General features: G+C 71.8%; 1 protein-coding gene across 16 annotated transcripts; it reads right to left on the reverse strand.

Moving 5' to 3' along the window:
• Positions 1 to 421: 421 nt before the first annotated feature.
• PHLDB1 (pleckstrin homology like domain family B member 1) lies at positions 422 to 21,088 on the reverse strand. Of its 16 annotated transcripts, none has more exons than XM_063355355.1 (26): positions 21,024 to 21,088; positions 16,526 to 16,630; positions 16,026 to 16,149; positions 15,783 to 15,953; positions 13,916 to 14,041; positions 11,495 to 12,597; positions 10,536 to 10,778; positions 10,321 to 10,458; positions 10,067 to 10,204; positions 7,971 to 8,099; positions 6,677 to 6,832; positions 6,463 to 6,573; positions 6,231 to 6,320; positions 5,475 to 5,597; positions 4,576 to 4,713; positions 3,921 to 4,076; positions 3,384 to 3,551; positions 2,989 to 3,105; positions 2,783 to 2,876; positions 2,555 to 2,599; positions 1,868 to 2,159; positions 1,667 to 1,757; positions 1,416 to 1,562; positions 1,069 to 1,288; positions 893 to 978; positions 422 to 698 (listed from the first exon to the last, which is right to left on the reverse strand). In XM_063355355.1, the coding sequence occupies exons 2-26, from the start codon at positions 16,583 to 16,585 to the stop codon at positions 558 to 560; spliced, it is 4,407 nt and encodes a 1,468-aa protein (XP_063211425.1). In that variant the 5' UTR covers positions 16,586 to 16,630; positions 21,024 to 21,088; the 3' UTR covers positions 422 to 557. The 16 variants fall into 16 exon arrangements, with proteins under 16 accessions (XP_063211425.1, XP_063211424.1, XP_063211422.1 ...); XM_063355354.1 differs by having other exon boundaries at positions 16,526 to 16,627; positions 21,024 to 21,076; XM_063355352.1 differs by lacking the exon at positions 21,024 to 21,088 and adding an exon at positions 17,839 to 17,895 and having other exon boundaries at positions 16,526 to 16,627.
• Between the last annotated feature and the right edge of the window lie 9 nt (positions 21,089 to 21,097).

Below are 21,097 nucleotides of genomic sequence, written 5' to 3' on the forward strand. Positions count from 1 at the left end.
GTGCGGAGGGAGGGGCGTGCGGCCGCGCGTGCGTGCTGGCGTCAGTGGTACGCGCGCGCAAGCGCACGGCAATAGAGACACGTGCGACCCCGCGACACCTGGCGGTGGCGGCGGCGAAGAGCCGCGTGCCGCCGGGCCCCGCCCATTCTCCAAGCCCCGCCCCTTCCTCAGGCCCCGCCCATTCTCCAAGCCCCGCCCCTGTCCCAGCACCGCCCCGCCCCTGGCTCAGGCCCCGCCCCTCCTCCGAGCCCCGCCCCTTCTCCAAGCCCCGCCCCTTCCCCGGGGCAGACCAGCCCTTTCTTCAGGCCACGCCCCTTTCCCGGCCCCGCCCCTTCCCCAGGCCCCGCCCCCTCGCGGCCACGTGCGCGAGCCCGGTCCGCCCCCCCCCCCCCCCGCGGCGCATCGACACTGCGGTGCGTTTCCAATAAAGTTTTTTGTTTTCAAAAAGTCGACATAGTAAAAAAAAAAAAAGCCACCGCGTCCCGGGGCGGGGCTCCGGCGGCTCCGGGGTCCCTCCCGCCGGCGGCCCCGGGGTGCGCTGCGCCCCCCGCCCCCCCTCAGTTCATGAACTGGGTGTAGCCCTCGGCCCCGGTGACGATGACGTCCATCCAGATGCGCATGGCCTCGGCCGAGGGGGCCACCATGTAGTAGAGGCGGTCGTGGGTCTTGACGCAGAAGGTGAGCGCGGGGTTGGGGCTCTGGGGAAGGGGAGAGGAGGAGGGGGGGGGGGGGGTGTCAGCGCGACGGCGTGAACCCCTCCACCCCCCGCCGGCGTCCTGCCCGCAGCACCCAGGTGTGGGGGACCATGGACCACCCCCGGCCCGGCCGCCACCCGCCCGCACGGCGGAGGGTGATGGGGAAGAGGGTGATGCTGAGGGGTCCCGGCTCCCACCTTGGCCGCGCTGCGGAGGTGGTCGTAGTAAACTTCTTCGATGGCTTGGAAGTAGATGACGCCCTTCAGCTTCGTCTCGTGTTTATCTGCCCGAGGGAAGGAACCGGTGACGACCGCGGGGCTGCGGGCGAGGGGGCGGGGAGGGGGCAATGGCGCGGGGCAGCGCGGGGACTCACCCACGTAGTAGGAGAGCGTGCGCTTCATGCGGTCAAAGACGAACCAGCGCTTCTTCCAAGACTTGATCTTGCCGCCCATCTTGACCAGGTAGCCCTTGCACATCTTCTCCGTCAGGATGACGTGGTAGCAGGTGTCCACGCTGTGGCCCGAGGACTCGATGTGCAGCCGCAGGTCGAAGTCCTCCTTGCGGATGGGGAGGTACCGCGTCAGGGGACGAGCCTGGAAAAGCAACGCAGCCCTGCAAAGCCCGGCAGCGGCGGAGAGAGCCGCGTCTCCGCACCAGCACCCCGGGACGCCGGCGGGGAGCTGGGTCTCGCCGTCCAGGCCGACACGGGGGACCCCGCACCTGTGAGAAGTGCTTCTCCCGCAGCTTGACCTCCTTCTCCACCATCTTCTGCCGCCGCGCGGTCTCATCCTGCAGCCGCCGTTCCAGCTGCTCCCGGCGCCGGCGCTCGTCCTCCAGCGCCTGCCGCCGCAGCTCCATCTCCCGCTCCTGCGGCACGCAGAGGCATCAGCCCCGGCGTGGGGGCAAGGGGGCTACGGGGGACCTGAGCCATGGCGGGGACCTGCTGCCCGGGCGACCCGCTCCCCGCTCACCCGGGACTCCATCAGCCGCGACTTCTCCGCGTGCGCCTCCTTCAGCATCTTCTCCATCTCCTCGATCTTCCCTGCCTCCACCCCACTGGCACTGCAAGACAGCCGCGGGAGCTGCCATCCCAGCCGGAAGGGCCTCGGGCCAGCAGCATGGCCGGCAGAGCGGGCTGGCCCTCCGGCCAGGGGAGGTGGCCATGGGCTTACCTGGAGATGTTGTCGGGCGAGCAGGCAGAGTTGTTGCCGGTGGAGATGCTGGTCTCCATGCTGTCCGAGCTCTCCAGGCTGAGGGTGTCGTACGCGTGGTCCAGCTCCTCGGCGCGGGGCCCGAGGCCGGGGGGACGGTGGTGGTGCAGGATGGAGTGATGCACGAGCCCGGGGAAGGCAGTAGGGAAGGGGGGCTGCCCGTGCAGGGCTTCCCACTGGGACTGAGCCTCGGCGGCCGCCTTCTGCTTCAGCTCCGCCAGCCGCCGCTTCTGCTCCTCGATCACCTGCTGACCTGCGCCACGGGAAGAAGATGACGGCGATGGCTGAGCGCGCCATGGTCAGAGCCGCAGGGCGGTGGGTGAGGGGACAGCGCAGGCGGAAGACGCCGCAGGCACTGCTGGAGCTGGGGCGGGGTGGTGGGAGCTGCCATCACAACTCCCCGGTGAGCGCGGCAAGCAGCATCCCCCCAGGCAGGCGAGGGGGACGCGCGCCAGGCGGGCAGGAGCGGGCTGGGCAAAGCGTTAGCGGGTTAGGGATGCACAGGGCTGTCCCTAAGCGGACGCCGAGAGGCACCCGGGGTCCTGGGCTGGTCGTGCCCCTCCTACGCGTGGCAGAAGGTGCCAGCAAACAGCCATGCTGCCGCCTCTGGGGCTGCTCTAGGCCCTCCAAGCCGCCCCACGTCTCTACCTGGTAGATTGCCCGGCTGCGAGGGCTCTGCTGGGAGCGGCTGGGCTGGAGACACGCCGTCAGGCGGAGGGGTCGGGAGGGAGAGAGGGTGGAAGCGAGAGACCGTGAGAGAGGCACCGTGTCCCGCCGGAGCACCGCCGCCGCCCTCGGCCGGGCGCCCTTCTCCATCGCCCACGTCTCCCCAGAGTCCCACCACCTGCAGAGCCCGGCCGCGGAGCCGGCGCTTACCCTTCTGCTGCAGGGCCAGCTGGCGCTTGGTCTCGATGTCCTGCAGCGTGGCCGCCAGGTTGCGGGGGAGGCTGCCCGCCGGGCTGGGGGGGCCCTGGGCAGGACGGCAGGCGGTCAGCTGCGGGGACGGGGGCTGGCACCGGGCACACAGGAGCCGTGGCCAAGGTGCCCGGGGACACGCGACGCCCAGCTCCCCCCGGCAGTACCTTGGGCGAGGGGCTGCGCCCCAGCACGGAGAGGTTGTGCTGCGAGGAGGAGGGTGTCCCACTCTTCATCCGAGGGGTGAGGGCACCAGCGTCACCCTCCGTTTTGGCACGATAGACCTGGGCACAGAGACGGGGGGGTGAGAGGGGCCCGGGGGAGCTGCGAAAGCCCCCCTGGACGGATGGCTCCACCGTCGGCGGGGCCGAGCATCCCCTCCCGGACCCTGCCCCGCTGTCGGTGCCATCTTGGCAGGGGTGCAGGGAGAGGAGGCAGCGGCTGCCTGCCCCAGGCGTGCTGTCCGCTGCAGGTCTCTGCCCCTGCGTCAGCCGGGTGCCCGGCAGGAATGTCCCCGTGCTGCCCCGCAGCCTGAGCCCCAGCGGCACGGAGCCGGGATTACCTGGAGAGGCTTGTGAGAGGAGTGAGCTTTAGCTGGAAGCGGAGGAGGGGAAGAAGGAGGAGAGAGAGAGGAGGAGGAGGTCTCAAAGCCAGCCATGACCTCCTGGTACCACTTCTCTAAATCAAGAGCCGGGGGCCACACGGGGCCCCCCGGCAGCTGCTGCTCCATCTGGAGAGAGACGTCGCGTGAGAATGGAGGGAGGGTGAAACGCGGCGAGAGGGACAGACGCACACAGATAGAGAGCTTGGAGCATCGCTGCCTGCGCCCGCGCCGCTCCCCTAGAACCCCCCAGGGACCCCGGCAGCCCTGGGACCCCGTCGCTGCTCGCGGGGCCGGCGAGAGCCAATGGAAGCACCGTGAGGGCACAGAGACCCCCTGCCCCACATCGTGGGGGTCCGGGCAGGCCGTGAAGCAGCGGCAGAGCAGCCAGGGGTGTGCAGGCGGGCGAGAGCATCATCCACAGCTCAGCCCCTCTCTGGCATCCCCATCCCTGCCCGGGAGAGCGCGGGGGCAGAGGGAAGGAAACGGGGCACAAACCTCTGCAGAGACGGAGGGAGAAGAGAGAGATGGAAGAGGAGGAGGAGGAGCAGCGCAGCCTGAGGATGAAGGAGCCAGCGGGGTGCAGCTCAGCAGGGAAGCAGCAGGGGCGCGGGGGCCGCCCAGGATGCCCGAGAGCTGCTCAACGGTCACGTACTGGGCAGAGAGAGGCAGATTAAACCGGGAGAAGAGGCTCCAAGCAAGGGCAAGCAGGCAGAGGGCAACGAGCAGCCCCCAGAAGAGGGTGCCCGGTCCCCAGGAGGAAGGGCAGCTGGTGGTGCCCGCCGCCCCGGTGATGGGCACCGGCTTGGTCCCTGCCTGCTCTGCATCGTCCCTGCCTGGGACTGGTGGCCAGGACTGGGTCCAACAGGCAAAGGGCCACCCTCCCGCCCCCCTGGGCACCTGCTCGCCTCCCCAGCCCCACTGCTGCCACCCCAGAGGGCAAAGCCCGTCCGGAGCAGGCGAGAAGCGCTCCGGAGACCAGGCGGCTCCAGCCTCTGCTCCCTGCTCAGCTGCAGCCGGACGACTCCCCCAGCCCAAGAGAGAGGTGGGCTCCGAGCACCAGGCAGGCGGGGAGGCCGCTGCTGCATCCTCGCCGCCCGGGATGCGGCAGCAACCCACGGGAGCAAACCCGAGCATGCTCTGGAGCGGGTACCTCGTCGGCTGCGGGAGGTACAGCAAGCAAGAAAGAGCGCTGAGCGGCAGCAGGGGCAGCGGCAGAAGCTTTAGTGTCCGGGCTGGGGCCGTGCGCATTGCTGCAGAACCTGAAAACGTCAGACAGCCTCATGTACTCCTAGAAATCCACGGCGGAGGAGAAGGAGGAGAGTTAGACCCATGCGCTGGCACCACGGCGCTGCCCGCGGAGCGGGAGCAAGTCTCCCCGCGCGCCTGCCCAGCCCTTCCCTGCCTCGCTGCCCGCGCTGCCGCGGCACACGCCACCGTGCCGGGAGCCGGGTGCCCGAGCTGGGCTGGGCGTCCCGGCATCCCGCCCCACGCCTGCCTTCGGCGCAGCTTCACCGGGGACGGAGGGCTGCGGCTGCCCTGCCGAGGGCCCAGGCGCCGTCAGCCGTTCCCATCACCCAGATCTCGGGGTCCCCCAGGGTCCCCGGCCACAAGCCCTCCCCAGTGTGACAGCTCAAGCTGCTCCGAGCCCGCTTAAAATCCACTTCCTTTCTGAACCAAACAGGCTAAAGCCGGGGATTGGCTCTTTTTTGGGGAAGCCAGGCTAGCAGGACCCTAACGGATGCCGTCAGGAGGTGCGCAGCCAGCAGGCGAGGGGAAGCGCAGGAACACCTGTGCCACACGGCGAGGCACAGGGCGGCAGCGGGAGCCGGGATGCCCGGCGGGCTCAGGAGAGCACCTGAAATCGGGCGCTGAGCGTTAGTGGGTGCAGGCGCCGGAGATCTAACTGAGAAATGCCGCGGCCATGCCATGTCGGCGCGTGCCGTGGGGATGCCCTGCTGCCCGAAGGCCAGGTTAGTCCGCGTAAGGGGTCTGGCAGCGGCTCGGCCAAGGGGGGGCAAGCGAGCAAGCACGTGCCGTTAGTCCCGTTACCTCTTGTGCCTTGGGGTAGGAGCGGGCGGCAGGAGAAGCTAAGGAGGCGGCTGCTGCTGGCAGGGGGCTCGGGGGCTTAGTTCCCTCCAACAGCTCATAAGGCTCTGAGATATGGAGGGTCTCCTGTCGGAGGGCAAAGACCATGTAGGCAAGGCGGGCACCAGCAGCCCAGCGGCGGCAGCAGGAGGAGCGAGGGCAGTCTGCCATCCTGCCCCTCTCCCCAGCAGCGGGTCGGGCACCGCCGCGGGCCCCGAGGACATCGTGGCTCTGGCTCCCCGCTCAGAGCCGCGAGCAGGGCAACGGGGCCACCCCCTCCCACCTAAAAGCCTTTGGACGTGAATTGGAAGGACTCCCCCGTGCCGGCACCAAGACAGCCCCACGCTTGCGCTCGGGCAAGGAGGGGACCGCAGGCAGTGCCTGTCCTGGTGCTCCGCAGCCGTGCCGAGCCCTTCCCTCGTGGGCGCTCGCAGCCCTCGCCGAGCCGCCGGCGACAGCCTGGACTGCTCCAGGGCTCCCACAGCAGCCCAGCAGGGATGGTGCTGCTGCTCCCCAGCCCGGCCCCGTTGCCCTTCCCTCCCTCCCTGGCGACGGTCTCTGCAGCCCACGGAGGGGCTCTGAGCTCTCAGAAGGCGCTCGGAGCGCGGGAGCCGCTGCAGGGCAGAGCCTGTCGTGCACCAGGCTCGTCCCCGCTGGCGACAGCGGCTCGGGGTGGCGGCAGAGCAGCCCTAGGGACCACCCTCCCCTCTGCCCACTGACCTCTCTGAGAGCCGAGGACATTTTGGGGAAGCTCCGGCCGCCTGTGACCAGCTGGTAGCGCCGCTCCAGAGACATGAGCTTCTCCTTCTCCTGAGCGCGGGGTGAGAGCAGAGGCAGAGGATGGTTATGGCGCCCTGTGAGTCCCCCCCAGTCTCAGCACCTCAGCAAGAGCCGGTGTGACCCTGTCCCCAGGGTCGGGGAGCGCACGTTGACCCCCCGACCGCCGCGTTACCTTCTGCAGGAGCTGCAGGACGCCGTTCCTCTCCCTGCCCAGGCGCTCGGCCTCCTGCGCGCTCTGCAGCCGGACCTGGGCAGCCTGGGCGTCCAGCGCGGCCACCCGCTCCTGGGGAGGGGGCAGCAGGGGTGAGCGCCCGCCCGCGAGCCGCGGGGCTCAGCCAGGGGTGCTGCCCGGCCGCGCCGGACCCGCTGCCCCCCTCCAGCCCTACCTTCCTGCGGGCGATGCTGCGGTGGCACTCGGCCCGGCTCTGCAGGAGCTGCTGGCCCCGCGCCTCCCGCTCCTCCTCGAGGCGGCTCTCCCGCTCCAGCTGCTGGAACTCCAGGTCCTCGAACAGCTTGGCCTCCGTCTCCAGCGCCTCCGCCTCCTTCGGACACAGAAGGGCACAGGGGGTCACTCCCTCTGGCCGGGCGCCTCCGCGTCCTGCAGGGGGGTCTCCTGCAGCGAAGCCTCTTGCCGTGCCCCCACGTCCTGCAGGTGCTGGCTGGGAACGGGAACCATGGCAAAGCCTGTCCCCGGTGCCCTGTGACGGCAGCTTTCCCTCTGCTTGGCACCAGCAACGGCACTGCCAACTCTGCCCGGCTGGAGAAGGCGATGGAAGCACCAGGCACCGGCCAGTCAGAGCCGGCACCCCCGTGAGACAAGGAGTTTGCCGCGGCCAGGGGCTTCACCGGCCCTCAGAGACGAGTTGCGCCCATCAAACCACATCTGGGTGGCAAAACGCCACGCGCTGGCATAACCACCGCCACGCGGCCCCGCGTCACCGAGCTGGCGGGCGGCAGAGCCCCCGCGGACGAGCACCGCGCCGGATAAACGCCTGCGCGTCCTCCCAGCCTTCAAGCACCAGCAGCCCGCGGCCGGACTCAGCTCAGGGTCTGACGGGGCTGCCCCGGCAGAACCGCGCCGTGCTCCCCGTGGGGACACGTTACACCCTGCTCCGGGCACAGGGCGGCCGTCACTCCGGGGCACGGCGTGGCACCACCAGCGTGGCGGCTACCGAGGGCTCCCGCGCACCGGGACCGCCCCGTCGCCGTCCCTGCCCGCCGCACGCCGGGACCCGCACCCAGCGCGGGGGTCCCCGACCCGAGCAGGCTGCGGCTCGGCGGGGTGATCCGCACAGCGAGGCAGGGCAGGCGCCGGCCACGGGCCGGGGAAGGTCGGCCACTACCGGAAAATACCAGATGCTGGGGAAAAAATGCTGCAGACCGGCGGTAATGTAAACCGACGGCGCGGTGTAAACAAACACTAGCGGGAAATAGCTGGGACCAGCCCCAGGAGGAGCCGGCGGTCCCCCGGGCTCCCCAGCCTGCCCTCCTCTGCGGGGCAGGGTGCGTGCCCCGTCCGGGCGAGCGGCAAGCTTACCAGGACGGCGGTGCCCGGCGCCAGCCACCTCCAGCCCGGGTGCGACGCTCCCAGTGCGGCCCCGGCTGGCGGGGAAGAGCTGGCCTAAGCTGGAGCGGAGGGAGGTGGGCCATGGTCCGGGGGGGGTGGGGGGAGACACTGACCCTTCGCATCTGCTCCCGCAACTGCTCCCGCAGCGACTCGGGGCACTTATCAAGGTGGCTCTTCGACTCATGGTAAAGCGCCCGGAGTTGCTCTAGCTCCTTCCTCTCAGCATCAACCTTTGCCCTTTCCTGAATCGGGGGAGAATGAGACAAAACAAAAAAAAAAAAAAAAAAAAAGAAAGGGAAAAAAAAGAAAAGGGAAAAAGAAAGAGGAGAAAAAAAAAAAAGAGAGAAAACACACTTCTCAAATCCACGCCATGCAGAAGCTGCAGAGTTAGAGAGGGGCTCGGCTGGAAAAAGAGGGGGCTGGCAGGGAGGAGCATCACTGGCTTTTACGGGGGTTCAAGAGAGCAACGGCCACGGGGAGCCGGGCCGGGCGGTGTTAGAGGGGTTACGGCCAGCCCTCGGCCTCAGCTGCGCGTTTCCACGCTGAAAACCCACTTACGGGCAGGAAAAGATTGATACTGACAGCACGGATAAAGTCATCCCCATCCTGCGAACGGCTGCACCACACGCACCTTCTGAACCACTGCTAACGAGCTTTGTTAATTGATGCTCACCATCCAGGATGCTGCCAATGAAGCACGGCAGGTCCCGCACGCGGGCTGGGGGACCACGGGCCACCCCCATCCACGGAAGGAGAGAATTGCCCGCGGGATGGCAGTGAAAAGGGGAGACTGAGGCACAGCGCTGCTGCCGGAGATGCTCGGGCTGCGCCGCGTTAGCAGCAGAGCAGACACTCGGTCCTGGCCCCAGCAGGAGCGGGAGGCGTCCCCAGCCCTCCCCGCCAGCGCCATGGGGCAGCACGATGGAGCCCAGCAACGCGGGGCTGGCGTGGGGGGTCCCCTCTCGCAGCGCTGGCAGCGCCGTGCGGGGGCCGGGCGTTGGGAAACCCCGCTCCGTGCTGCGGCAGCGCCGAGACACAGGGATCCACGGAAAGGGAGGTGGGGGGACACGCTGGGGGGGAGACGGGGCTGGCACGGATGGGCACTCCGGGACAGGGGCTGCAGGGTGCCCTGGGATGTCGGAGCGATGGCAGACTGCAGAGCGGGCATCGTTAGTGCAATTAGTGCAGGCTGGTTAGGAAAGCGGGCGGTTAGGCCAGAAGAGAGGCGGGGAGGGGGATTTCCCTGTGCTCCTCTCCTGGCTCTGCACGACATTGCCCCTGGCTAGAGAGGACCAAAACCAGAACAAAACCCCCAAAACGCCACGGGGGCATGGCTGGCAGGCGCAGATGGCAGCTCTGCCCAGCCATGGGCAACCGAACGGCCTGGGCACCTCCAGCCACGGGGCCAGCCAGACCCCAGGGACGCTGGCACTGCATCACGGCAGCACAGAGCCGCAGCGGGACCCGGGCGTCAGCTGCGCGGGGCCACCAGCAGCGGGCAGCCGGGACCCAGCAACTCTCCCACCGCGGAGCAGCTCGCCCAGGGCCGTGCCACGCTGGCCACAAGGCTGCGGGATGGCCAGCAACCAGCAGCCAGCACCAGCGTGCCAAGCATGCAGCGGCACAGGTGCCCTCGGCACGGCTGGCAGATCACAGCAGCAATTGCACCAAACACGACTCCAAGGAAGGGGGCCGGGACCCCCTCCTTAGCCACCGAGGCAAACGAAACACCCGCACCGATTTCCTGGCCACCTCCAGCAAGCTGAACGCTACGGCGGCGGCCGCCGTCACACGTGAAAACACCCAAATGGGCAGCAGAGCCCGGGGATGCCGCAAGATGCAGCCCCCCGGCACGGGATCCCCCACCCCGGGGTCGGCGCTGCCCGCTGCAGGCAGCGGCCGTCCGGGAAAGCCCCGTGCCGCAGAGCCTCCTGCAAGACCCCTCCGGTGCGATGGACGGACAGACGGCGGCCGAAACGCAGCCCCAGCGCCAACCCTGCCCTCCTGCGGCAGGGCTGCGGGACCAGTGCCAGGCAGAGGGACGGACAGAGAGACCCCCCCACGGCGCCAACCCAGAGGGGATGCTCCTTGACACCTCCGCGCAGCGCAGTTCTCCGCAGGGGAACACCACAGCGCGGGGCACCGCGGCACCGTCTGCGAGCACTGGGGTGGGCACGGCACCAGTGGGGAGCCCTGCCCCGGGGCTCACCTTGTCCCGCTCCTTCCGGATGCTGGCATCCAGGCCGGCGAGCTTCTCCTGCAGCTGCTGCACCGCCTCCTGCTCCTGCCGCAGCCGCGCCGCCTCCGCCTCCCGCTCACCCTGCAGCAGCGCCCGCTCCATCTCCGCCTGCGCCGGCACGGCTGCGTCACCACGGCTGCCCCGGCCGGACCCGGCTCTCGCCCATGGGACGGGGCGATGGCAGCGAGCCGTGGGGGACCCGGCAGGACGCCCCGTCCCCTCACCTCTCGCGACGTCTCCTGCAGCTGCTGCTCCAGCTCCTTGAGGCGGCCCTTCAGCTGGTCCAGGCGGCCGAGCGCGCCGGCACGCTCCTCCTCCAGCCGCTGCGCCTCCTTGGCCCGGGGACCCGCCAGCTCCTCGTGCTGTGGAGAGGGCAGGTTGGCATGGCACGGCACAGCACGGCTTGACACGGCGCAACACAGCGCGGCCGTCCCCTCACCTCGTGGTGGGTGCTCTCGGTGCTGCTGCACTCCTCCTTCAGGTTCTCCTCGTCCGACTTCTCCAGGCTCTCCCTCTGCCGCAGCTCCTTGGCGGCACGGCCCAGAGCCACGGCACCGCGGGGCACCCGCCGGCCAGCATCCACCTCGCCGGCCAGGAGCCGCTGCACGTCGCCCGCCTCGCTGCCGTCCGTCTTGCTGTACTCGGCACACAGGTGCAGGATGGTCTCCAGGCGCTGCCGCTCCTGCGGGGAAGAACGGTCAGCGTGGCGCCCGCCCAGCACGTGCCACCGGCAGAGCCCGCGGGACCCCGTGCCAACGGTGGGCGCCAGGATGCGGGCTCGTTCCTTACCCTGCCACATGCCACCACGGGCTGGGGACATTGCAAAGCCCGGCACAGCCCGCCCCAACCCCTCGCTAGAGCCAGGCACGCCATGAGCTGGAGGCGGACTAATTACAGGCGGCTGCCCAGCGCCGCCGCTATTTCCAGGCAGTGACTCAGGCCGCCCGCGCCGGGCGTTGAGTCAGGGCTGAGCAAACGGCCCCGGCACCGGCAGACGCACGGGGCAAACCCCACCCCGGCAGCTGCCGCCTCTATAAAAACTCCGTCCACCTAAATATAGACGCGGTGCCCACAACGCCACGGCACCGTCGCCAGCCGAGGTGGCCCCGGCGGGGCTGGACGAGACGTGGAGGGTTTTGCGAAGCCGGGGGCGCGGCGGTTCCAGCCGTGCCGACCCCGTGGGTGTCCCCGGGCTCTGCGAGCCGGGGCTTTGTGCTCCCGCAGAGCTGCCGTGCACCGAGGGCCGTTCCTGGCCGTAATCCCCCCGGATAAGCCAGCAGGCTGGCAGCTGCGGCAAATCCCTGAGAGGCGAGGGCGGCGGTTTAAAGCAGCAAAAGCCGAAAGGCATTTGCAAAGGGGGGGATCCCACCCTCGAACCCCCAGGACCCCGGGGCTCACCAGGCGCTCCATCTCCTGCTCCCGCACCCGCTCCTGCCGCTGCCGCCGGTGGTACTCCAGCAGCTCGTCCTCGTTGTCGCTGATCTCGGTGATGCTGTTCTTGCGCTCCCGCGGCCCCACTGGCGGCCGTGGGTCCCCCAGGGGCTTCCTGGGGGTGCGGGGGCTCTGCCGGGGCGAGGGCACGGCCGGGGAGCTCAGCCCGTACGCCGGGCTCAGGCAGGCGCCGAAGCTGGGGCGGCGTGGGGGGGTGTCCACCAGCAGCGGGGGTGAGGGGCTCCCGGCACCCCTCGGCTCCTCCGGACCCTTGCGCCTGGCGCGGGGGCTGCCGGGCACCTCCCTGCCCAGCCGGGGCTGCGGGGAGGGGGCATCGGGGGCCGCCCGGGGGCTGGCAGCCCGTCGTGACATGGAGGGGCTCAAGGGGGGCAGCTCCCGCATGCTCTCCACGTTCCTGCGGGCCGCTCGCGGGCTCTCGGGGGGCTGCAGCCGGGGGTCCGGGACCACCCTGCCAGCGGGCTGCCGACTGGGGGCCGGGGGGTCGCGGAAGGGGCTGGGGGGCCGCTCCTGCAGGGTCCCCCGCGGCCGCGGCATGGCCCTGGGGGTCAGCCGGGGGCTGCCTGCCCGGTGGTCCCCGGGCCTCTCGGGCGGCCAAGGCTCGCCGGGACCCCCACCAGGTGGGGGGGGTGGGCGCTGGGGGGGCGGCTGCACGGCGTGGTTGTAGCTGGAGGAGCGGAGCGGGACGAGGGGGGGCACAGCAGGCCCCTGCTCCTGGCTGCTGGGCGAGGGGCTGGTGTAGCCACCGCTGCTGGCCGGGGAGGAGAGCGGGGAGAAGGTGGGGGAGGCGTTCTCGTAGCTGGAGCCCCCCGAGGCGGCCCCGGGGCTGGGCGGGGGGGACAGGAGGCAGCGCCCACCCCCATTCACCACGGGGGTGAGGGGGGACCGGCCGCGGGTGGGCGTCTTCTTGCCGGCAGGGGACACCGGCTCCTCCAGCACCAGCGAGTCCATGATGTCCTGCAGGTCCTTCTCGATGGAGCTGACGAGGGAGCTGTGGCTGGGAGACCCCCGCTCGGCCGGCTGCCGGCCGCCGTTCACCAGGGCCTCGGGCTCTGCAGGGACACAGAGGAGCAGGCGTCAGCGCGGCGGGAGCCCCCCGCAGCCTCTGCCCAGGCTGGGGTCCCACGGAGCCACCCGGTATCGCCCCACGGCGCTGCCTGGCAGAGCCGACGCTGCGTCCCGGCCCCTCTCCCCCCACGCCGAGCTGCCCGCGCCCCACGGCCACTGTTTCCCGCGCCAGGGAGGAGGCCGGCATCCCGCCGGCCCCATCACCAGGGAGACAGAAACCCGATAACGCAGCCCAGCGGCCTGCTCCCGTCATCCCCGCGCTGCCGCCAGCAGCTCCCGGCCGCTCCCTCGGGGAGCAGCTGCCCGCGCCACCCATCCCTTGTCCCGGCACCCCAGCAAGAGGGCAGAGATGCGACAGCCAAAAGCACAGACCCACGGCGCGTACGGACCCACCGCCATGTCGCCCGTGGCCTCGCTGTGCCCCCAGCCCGGGCCGCCCTGTCCTCCCGGCACGGCACCGATGTGCCTGTCACTCAGGGGACGAGCTAATAGCGGCAGGCGCGGAGCCCGGCCAGGACGGCGTGCCACCCGGGCTGCGTCACCCGCTGGCACCCGGCGGCTCCCCCGCGGCGGCCGGCAGCGCCCAGAGGGACGTGCTGCAGCCCTGCCTGCGCCATGCCGCCCGGTGTGGCAGGGCAGCGGCCATGGGATGCTCGGCAAGCGCGGGATGCTCCACGGCCACGGCACCTCCCCGCGTCCCTCCTCCCGTCCCCCAGCTGCCTTCCCGGCACACACGTGGCACCAGGCGGCTGCCAAGCTCCTCTCGCCGTGCCAGGGCGTGCCGGTCGGGGCAGGGAGAAGGGCTGCCAGCGCAGGGACCGCTGCTGGGGGTTTGGACATCCTCGGGAGCGGCGCCGGATCGCGGCGCAGGCGCTCATCCCATCGGCAGGCAGACACAGCAAGATAAGCAGCTGGCGAGATGGAGGGCTGCAGCCGCGGAAACGGCCTTCGCAGCCTCCGCACGGCCACCCCAGCACGTAAACACCCGCTCCAAGGCAGCCGGGGGGGCCCCGCACATCCCCGGCGTGGACCGACGGGCGACAGCTCTGCCGTGGCCAGGCTGGGCAGAGGCGGGAGCCATGCCTCGCCGCCCTCGCCGTTACCCTCTTCCCAGGAGGTGTTAATCATTAACAAACCCCAGTGCAGCTGCCACGCCGAGTCAACGGCTGGCACATCTGCGGCCGAGCGCCAGCCCCACTCCTGACCGCAGCAGCCCGGGCTAGGAGAACATCACGCCGGCGCGGGACAAGGATCACCCCAGCATCCCCACCACCCCGCCTGGGACCAGGAGGGGTCACCTACTTGCTGGCAGCCCGTAGAGAGGCGCCGGGCTCCGTCCCCCTGCCGGGATCATGCTCTTCATCCACTTGGCCTCGGCGGGGTGGTTGAAGCGGAGGAAGGTGGCCTGGCCCAGGCAGATGGTGCAGCCTGGGGAGAGAGGGCAGAGGGCTCAGCCGGCGAGGCGGGGGGCCGGGTGCTGCCCGTCCCTGCGGGGCGTCCCCGGGAGGGGAGCGGGCTCCTGCCGTCAGCAGAGGCTTAGGGGGAGGCTGAAATCCAGGTCACCCCCCGCTGGCGCGGGCAGCGCGTGGCAAGCGCGGGCACAGCTGGGGTCCGCGCCGGGGGCCGCTGCCACCGGGAGCTGGCTGCGCTCCAGGGCCTGCGCGGCCGCCAGCTGCGGACAAGACAGCTCCTGTCCCCGGCTGCAAAGTGCCCTTTCTTGGCCCACAGCGGCAGCGATCCCGGGGGAAGGCGGCCGGGGCAGGGGAGCGGGGCTGCACGGTGCCCGCTCCGGTGCCGCCCGCGGTGTCGGGGAGCGGCGTGCCGGCACCGGGGAGCGTCGGGCGGCCGGAGGCTCGGTGCCACAGGCACACCCCGCCTCGCAGCGCCTGCCAGGGCCCCGGGGAGCGGCTCGCCCCGCACCGGCAGCCGCGGCCGAAAATCCCTGGCCGGAGGGGCCGTGTTTGTCGAGGCAGCCGGCAGCCCAGGCCCGCGGCGGGGGGAGCGAGGGGCCGGGCGGCTGAACCGCCATCGCCGCCGCGGGAGCCCGGCCGCCTCGCCCGGGGGGGGGACGGAGCCGTGCTCCCCCCGGCAGGAGCGGCCGCAGCGCCCCGGCTCGGTGACCATCCCGGCGGCGACGCCAGCGCCCGGCCCGGCGACGGCTCCTCCGGCGGCTCCTCCGGCCCGGGGCATCACCGACCCCGGAGCCGGGCAGCGCCCCGGTCTCGCAGCCCCGCGGCTCGTCCCGCCGCCGCCGGGCAGAGCCCGCCCCCGCCCTGCGCCCGGGCCGGGGAGGGGGGGGCTCGGCTGCCCCCGCCCGCACCCCCCCGCGGCTCCCGCCCCGCGCCCCGGACGCCCCGGGGTCGGTTCCGCCGCCGTCGCGCCCCCTCCGCGGCGGCCACGTGGCTCCCATTGTCCCCCCGAGGGGACGCGGCGGCGGCGCCCACGCGGGGGGGTCCCCGCTCCCGGGAGAGGCCGGGGGGGCGCGGGGGGGGGGCGCAGCGCGGCCGCGCGGGGGGGGGACACAAAGGGGCTTTGGAAGCCGCGGAGGGACGGGGAGCGCCCCCCCCCCCTCCCGCCACGGACACGCGTGTCCCCCCCGCGCCGCCCCGCACTCACCGCCCCGCCGCCGCCGCGCCCGGCAGCGCCGCGCACCGCCCCCGGGGAGGGGCGGCGGGCGGGGACGGGGGGGACGGGCCTCGCCCTGCCCCGCCGCCCCCGCCCGGGGTCCGACCCGCCGCACCGGCCCCGCGGGGACGGGGGAGGCCCTGGGGAGAGACCCCCGGGGCGGCCCTGGCGGGGGGCGCGCAGGGCCCGAGCCCCGCCACGGCGGGTGCCCGGCAGCGACGCCCCGGCAGAGCAGCGTCGTGTTCCGCCTCCGTCCCCTCTCCCCAACCCGGCCTCGGCGTCCCCGCCGCTATCTGGGAAATGGGCGCAACGGCGGGGACCAAACCCTGCCCGGCACCAGGTGGCCGGTGTCGGTCTCTGCCCCCCGTCTCACAGCCCCGGGCGCACGGCAGAGTCGGTGCCCAAAGGCTGCCCGCATCCAGCACGTCCCCACCCCGCGGCAAGACGACAGGAGCATCCCAGAAGGAGACGCAATTGCAGGACGGACGCACAAACACCCCAATACCCGATGGCACGACCCTGGAGGATCCCGGACCGTCCCTACCTTGGGTGAGGCGCGTGGGCCGCCGCAGCGGCACCCCATCGATGGCGCAAGCGTTGCCGCAGGGGTGCAGGGTGAGGGTCCCCTGCACGTTCTCGATGTAGCAGTGCTGGGGCGCCAGCCCGGGGCCCTGGAGGACGATGTCCCTCGCGGCCGTGCCGATGGTGGTCCTCCCTGCGGTAGAGAAGGTGGCTCAGCATCCCGGGTCCGGCGTGACACGGGGACCCCCCAGCAGCCAGCACTCACCTTCCTCCAGGGGCAGGAGCGTGATGGCGGTGCTGAGCCGGCCGCTGCCCAGGCTCACCAAGTGCGGCTTCTCCGTCTGCACCTTCAGCCCCTTGCCCGTGTCGATCAGGTCCAGGGGGCTGTTCTGCAGGAGGGGAGGGATGCTTTTGGGTCCCGCGGCTGCAGCCCCGACCGGGCCCCGGGCTGCTCCAGAACAGCAGTGCCGCAGGCAGGGAGCAGTGCCCGGGCACAGCCGTGCGCGGCAGGACAGTCCAGCGGTGGGATGCAGGAGCTGGGGCTCCATCCTGCCCGCCCCGGGGACAAGATCCCTGGGGCTTGGGCTGCGTCTAAGAGGATCTGAGCTGCCAGGCACTTATCTTGATTGGCTTTGCCACCGATCCCCTAATAGGATTGGGGCGAGCAGAGGCCAGAGGGCAGCACCGGCCGCCCGTGGCAGGGCTGGCGGCGGCGGAGAAGGCTCCCGGCCAGATCCCCATGCTCCCGCAGCCCCGCGCGCTCACCTGGATGATGGTCTGGACTCTGCGGGTCGGGCTGGCAGGGGCCCTGCCGGCTGCCTCCATGGCGCCCGCTCGGAGACGCCGGGTGCTCTCGGGCACGGGCTGCTGCTGGGAGAGATGGAGGAGGTCGGCACAGGCAACCGCGCTGGGCTCTGCCGTATTCCTCCGGCACATCCCTGCCGGCAGCACGAGCCTCGCGAGCCCTGCCCCGCCCCGGGCCGGGTTTGCCAGCAAAGGGATTCCCCTCCTCAGCTCCGGCCCTGCAGCATCGGCCCAAAGCCGGTGAGCATCCCCACGGCAAGGCACACACCCGGGGAAACCCGCGCCAAGCGTCAGGCCGGGATGCGGCGCCAGGAGCCAGCGTGCCGCCTCGGCTCTGGGGAGCTGGTGTAGGAAACACACGCCCCAAACGCCGAGAGCGACTGGCAGCCAGACCCCGATGGCCACTGGTGGCCAAGGACAGACGAGCACAGCACCCAGCTGTCCCCAGCATCACCTGCTGGCTCGTGCCTGGCCCGCGGCACACCCCGGCACACCCACGTGTGCCGTGAGTGCCCGGCCCTGGCAGCTGGGCACACACCTTCGCTCCCGCCCAGGCGGCAGCAGCACCTCGGGGTGCCTGAGCCCCGTGTCCGGCACGCACCGGGCTGGCAGAGCTGCCGCCCGCCGGCGCTGCCGCTCGCTGCCCTTCTCCAGGGGCAGGAGGCGGCTGGGGGAGGAACGATTTCCGTCACCCGGTGCTCACGCCACCGTCACAGCCCGGGATGCTCTGGGGTTACTAAATTTACCGTCCGCTGCTCCCCACGTCCCTCCCTTCCCTTCCGCCCGGGCCTGGCCAAACGCGGCTTAACCCTTCCCGGGCAGGCAGGGGCAGCGAACCGGGGAGCGCTCCCCCACCACCGCTACGGACCCCGCTCCCGGGGCAGCAGGAGGAGCCCCCGGCCCCGCTCCCTGCCGCATCGCCCCACGGTCCCGCCAGCCCCGGCGTCCTGGGGGGTGAGGGCCCCCCTCCCCCCCAGCTTGGCCAGCGGCTGCGGGGGCGAGCGGGCGGCTATTACACACTGCGGAAAAAATGAAATACTGGAAAACACCAGGCGTGGGACGCAGGGCTGGGACGGAGCCCGGGCGGCTCCATGGGACGCCCGCCCCACGGCGAGGGCTCCGTGGGGCCCACAGCTGCCCCGCGGTGATGGGTCTATCGGGACGGCGGCTGCCCCGCGTGGGATGGGGGCCGCTGGGCTGGAGCAGGGGGACGCAGAGAGGCAGCCCCCCGGGAGCAGCTCCTGCCGAGGTGGGACCCCCCCGCTTTCCCTTACCTGCCACCCGGTGCTGGCCCAGGCGCCGAGCGGGACCCTCCGCGGCAGCGTGCCCATGTCCCCCGGGCGCAGGGCGGCAGCACCCGCAGACCCTGGAGCCTGGCTGAGACCCTGCGCCTCGCCCGCACCCAGGCCCCCCTCACATCTCCAGGAAGGAGGAAAAGCCAGGAGGGGCCGGGCTGCTGGATAGGAAGGGAGCGGGGCCAGGGTGGGACCCTGCGCTGGGTTAACCCCTTCCCGGTACGGCTGTGCCGGGGGAGCATCGCGGGGGACCCCCAGTCCTGCTGCCCGGGAGACGGGGACCCCCAGCCCTGCCGACTGGAGGATCTGTCCCCCTCCTGCTGCCCAAACCCCCTCCACCCTGCAAGCCCCCATGGGCTGGGGGGGGACCCCAGCGTCTGGCTGCTCCCCGACGCCCACGCTGCCGGCCCCCCGGCATCGCCCCCCACCCTGGCAGAGCCCCTCACCTGGCTCCTCACCGCCCGTCCCCGCGGTGCCCAGCCGGCCCTGCTGGAGGAATGTGGGGCGGGAGCGTGGCCGCCCTGGTCGGCGCCCCACCGCTGGGGCGGACAAGGCGGCCTTTCTTCTCCCGCCGCTGCCTGCAGAACGCGCCGCTTGTTCCCGCCGTGGGAAGCGGCGAAGGCAGCAAATGCCAAGGGGTCGGGCTCGGTTACCGCCAAACAGCCCCCGGCCCCCGTGCCCCCTGCGCTGGGCTGCCCGCTCGGCCCCGGCCTCCCGCAGGACAAAAGCCCCTTTCTTCTCCCGGCGCAGGCAGAGGCCTCACCTGGGAATACGCCCAGCCCCGCCGACGCCGGCCGGGCTGCACCGGGACACGCTGCCCTGCCGCCATCACACTCCCGGGGAGCCCCTGCACCCCACTGCCCGAGCGTCCCGGGGGGTCTGCTGCTGCCCAACCCACTGCTGCCCACCGAGACCCAACCGGGGCACGGCACGACCTGCCTCGCGCCCCATCGGCACGGCCGGGTGCCAGCAGCCGGTAGGCAGACCCTGCAGCCGCACGGCGTGCCACCGGCCAGGGCACGGCCAGGACGCAACCAGGGCACGGCCGGCCAGCCCACGCTGCCGAGGGGCCGCGCCGGTGCGGCGGAGCACACACAGCTGGGCACCGTCCCCGCCGTGCCCCCTCGGCGGTGCCAGCCATGCCCCGGGAGGGCACATGGCACCCCACGGCATGGCCTTTCCTCCCCGCCCGTGGGCAAGTGAGTCATGGGAGGGAGCCAGAGCAGCACCGTGCAGCATCACAGCCTCCGTCCAACTTGGCCGCCTGCTCGCTCCCCATCTGCTAACGCGCTTAGGGCGCGCTCACCCCTTCCCACACCCTCCGCCCCGGTAAACAACGGGCCCTTCCGCCGGCAGCGGGGAAGGGGCAGCCCGTCTCCGGCACAAAGCCAGGGGGAGCAAAGAGCCCGCTCCCGGCCGCTGCCCCCAGGTCCAGGGCTGCCCCACGGCGAGCAGGGCAGACCCGGCCGGCTCTGTCCTACCCGGGCGGGGGGTGGCGGCGGGGGCTGCATCCCCGTTGCTGGGACGACGTGACGCTGCTGGCAATAACATCGCCGTAAATCAGCCGCCAGACAGCTCCGGCGGGAGCCGAGGAATCCCGGCCGCACCCGCTGATCTCAGAGCTCCCGGGAAGCGCTCCCGCACCGCCGCGGCACAGCTGCGCTCCGGCCGAGGCCCTGCCGGCATCACACCGGGGGATGCCCAGCACATGCTTGTGTCTGGGAGAGCACGCATCCCTGCTTTCCGGCACCCAACGCTCCCCAGGGGGAGCCAGCTCCAAGGGCCGGTGACACCACGCGCGGTCCCAAAGCTCCAGCACCGAGCCCAGCATCGGCACGAGCCTCTGGCCACTGCAGCACAGACAGGGAAACCACTGCCACTGAGCTCCACAAGCCCTCGTGAGGTCGCAGCGATGGAAACTTACTCCTCTAAGCCCTCTCGTAGCTAACGATGGCTTCCCACCTGCAGGGCAGGCACTCGGCCGGGAGCACCTGTGGCTCCTGCTAACGACGGCTGGGGGACAACGGCCCAGGATGGAATCGTAGTCGCCCAGGTTGGAAGGGACCTTTCAGATCATCAGGTCCAACCATCAACCCAACTCTGATCAAAACCCTCAGTGACACCACCTCTAAGCACTGTCTACCCATCTTCTGAAAACCTCCAGGGATGGTGCCTCAACCCCTTCCCTGGGCAGCCTGTTCCGGTGCTCGATAACCCTTTCAGTGTAAACGTTTTTCCTAATATCCATCCTAAACCTCCCCTGGATGGGTTTGGTGGGTCTCAGATCCGTCCCCAGCACAAACCCGCCACCCAGCCCAGCGCTGGCTGGGAGAGGGCCAGGGCTGAACCTCACCCCTCCGAAACGGGCATCGCTCTCCCTTCTGGTGTCTGCCCGTCGGTGACCACCGCCCCGTCGCGCGAACGAGTCCACCCTCGTCCACCAGCTCCGTCACCCTGCCCACCGCAGACCCACGCACGGCAAACCCGCACGTACCAGAATTTGCCGAAAAATCCCCCGGGCAGCGCTGCCCGGTCTCGGAGCCGCCCGCCACGCTGGGCTGAGGAGTCTGTCCCGCTGCAGCCCCGTCCCGGTGCCCGGGGAGGGCCGGGGGCTCGCAGGGCAGGAGAGCGGGCGGCCCCTCGGCGCAGCAGCTGGAGACCTCCCGGGGCTGCCAAATTCCTGGGGATTTCTGGCAGCGGGCGAGGGGCCGCGCTCAGCCCGTCAGGCGGCCGGAATAAACACGGCCCCGGCGGGAGCGGGGTCCGGCCGGGCCAGCGCCGTTCCCAGGACCCCGGGGGCGTCGGGGCGGCCTCGGCCCGGCGCCGCCTCCCCGCGAGCCGCCGGGGGACCCGGGGGCGAGACGCCGCCCCGGCCTCCCGCTCGCCACCGGGGCCGGCCGCGGCTCCGGGCCCGCCCACGCACCCCCGGGGAGCCGTGCGGGGCCGGGGGCGGCAGAGGGGCTTTCCTGCTCTCCCGCCGCCGCCCCTCCTCGGGACCCCCCGGCAGGGACCCCCCACCGCCGCCCCCGGCCCCCGCCGAGCCCCAGAGCCGCCCACCTGGGGGTCCCCGCGGGACGGGACCCCCCGCGCCGGGCAGCGGGTGCCCGGGGCTGCCCCCGCCCGGCGAGACGAGCTGTCCCGGCCCCTTCGCCGCCGCCGCTCACCTTCGCTCCGTCCCGGCTCCGCCGCTGCCGCAGCCCCGTCCCGGCTCCGCCGCTCCGCGCCGCCGAGTCCCCGC

The sequence above is a fragment of the Chroicocephalus ridibundus genome, chromosome 18 (assembly GCF_963924245.1).
Source record: "Chroicocephalus ridibundus chromosome 18, bChrRid1.1, whole genome shotgun sequence".
Lineage (NCBI taxonomy): Eukaryota > Metazoa > Chordata > Aves > Charadriiformes > Laridae > Chroicocephalus > Chroicocephalus ridibundus.

Coding starts and splice junctions, on each gene's coding strand:
- PHLDB1 (XM_063355352.1), bottom strand. CDS start 17,895: ATGGGCACGCTGCCGCGGAGGGTCCCGCTCGGCGCCTGGGCCAGCACC. Junction 6,833..7,970: donor TGCGGGAGCAGATGCGAAGG/GTCAGTGTCTCC, acceptor CTGTGTCCGAAG/GAGGCGGAGGCGCTGGAGAC. Junction 5,598..6,230: donor TGTCCTCGGCTCTCAGAGAG/GTCAGTGGGCAG, acceptor GCCCTCCGACAG/GAGACCCTCCATATCTCAGA.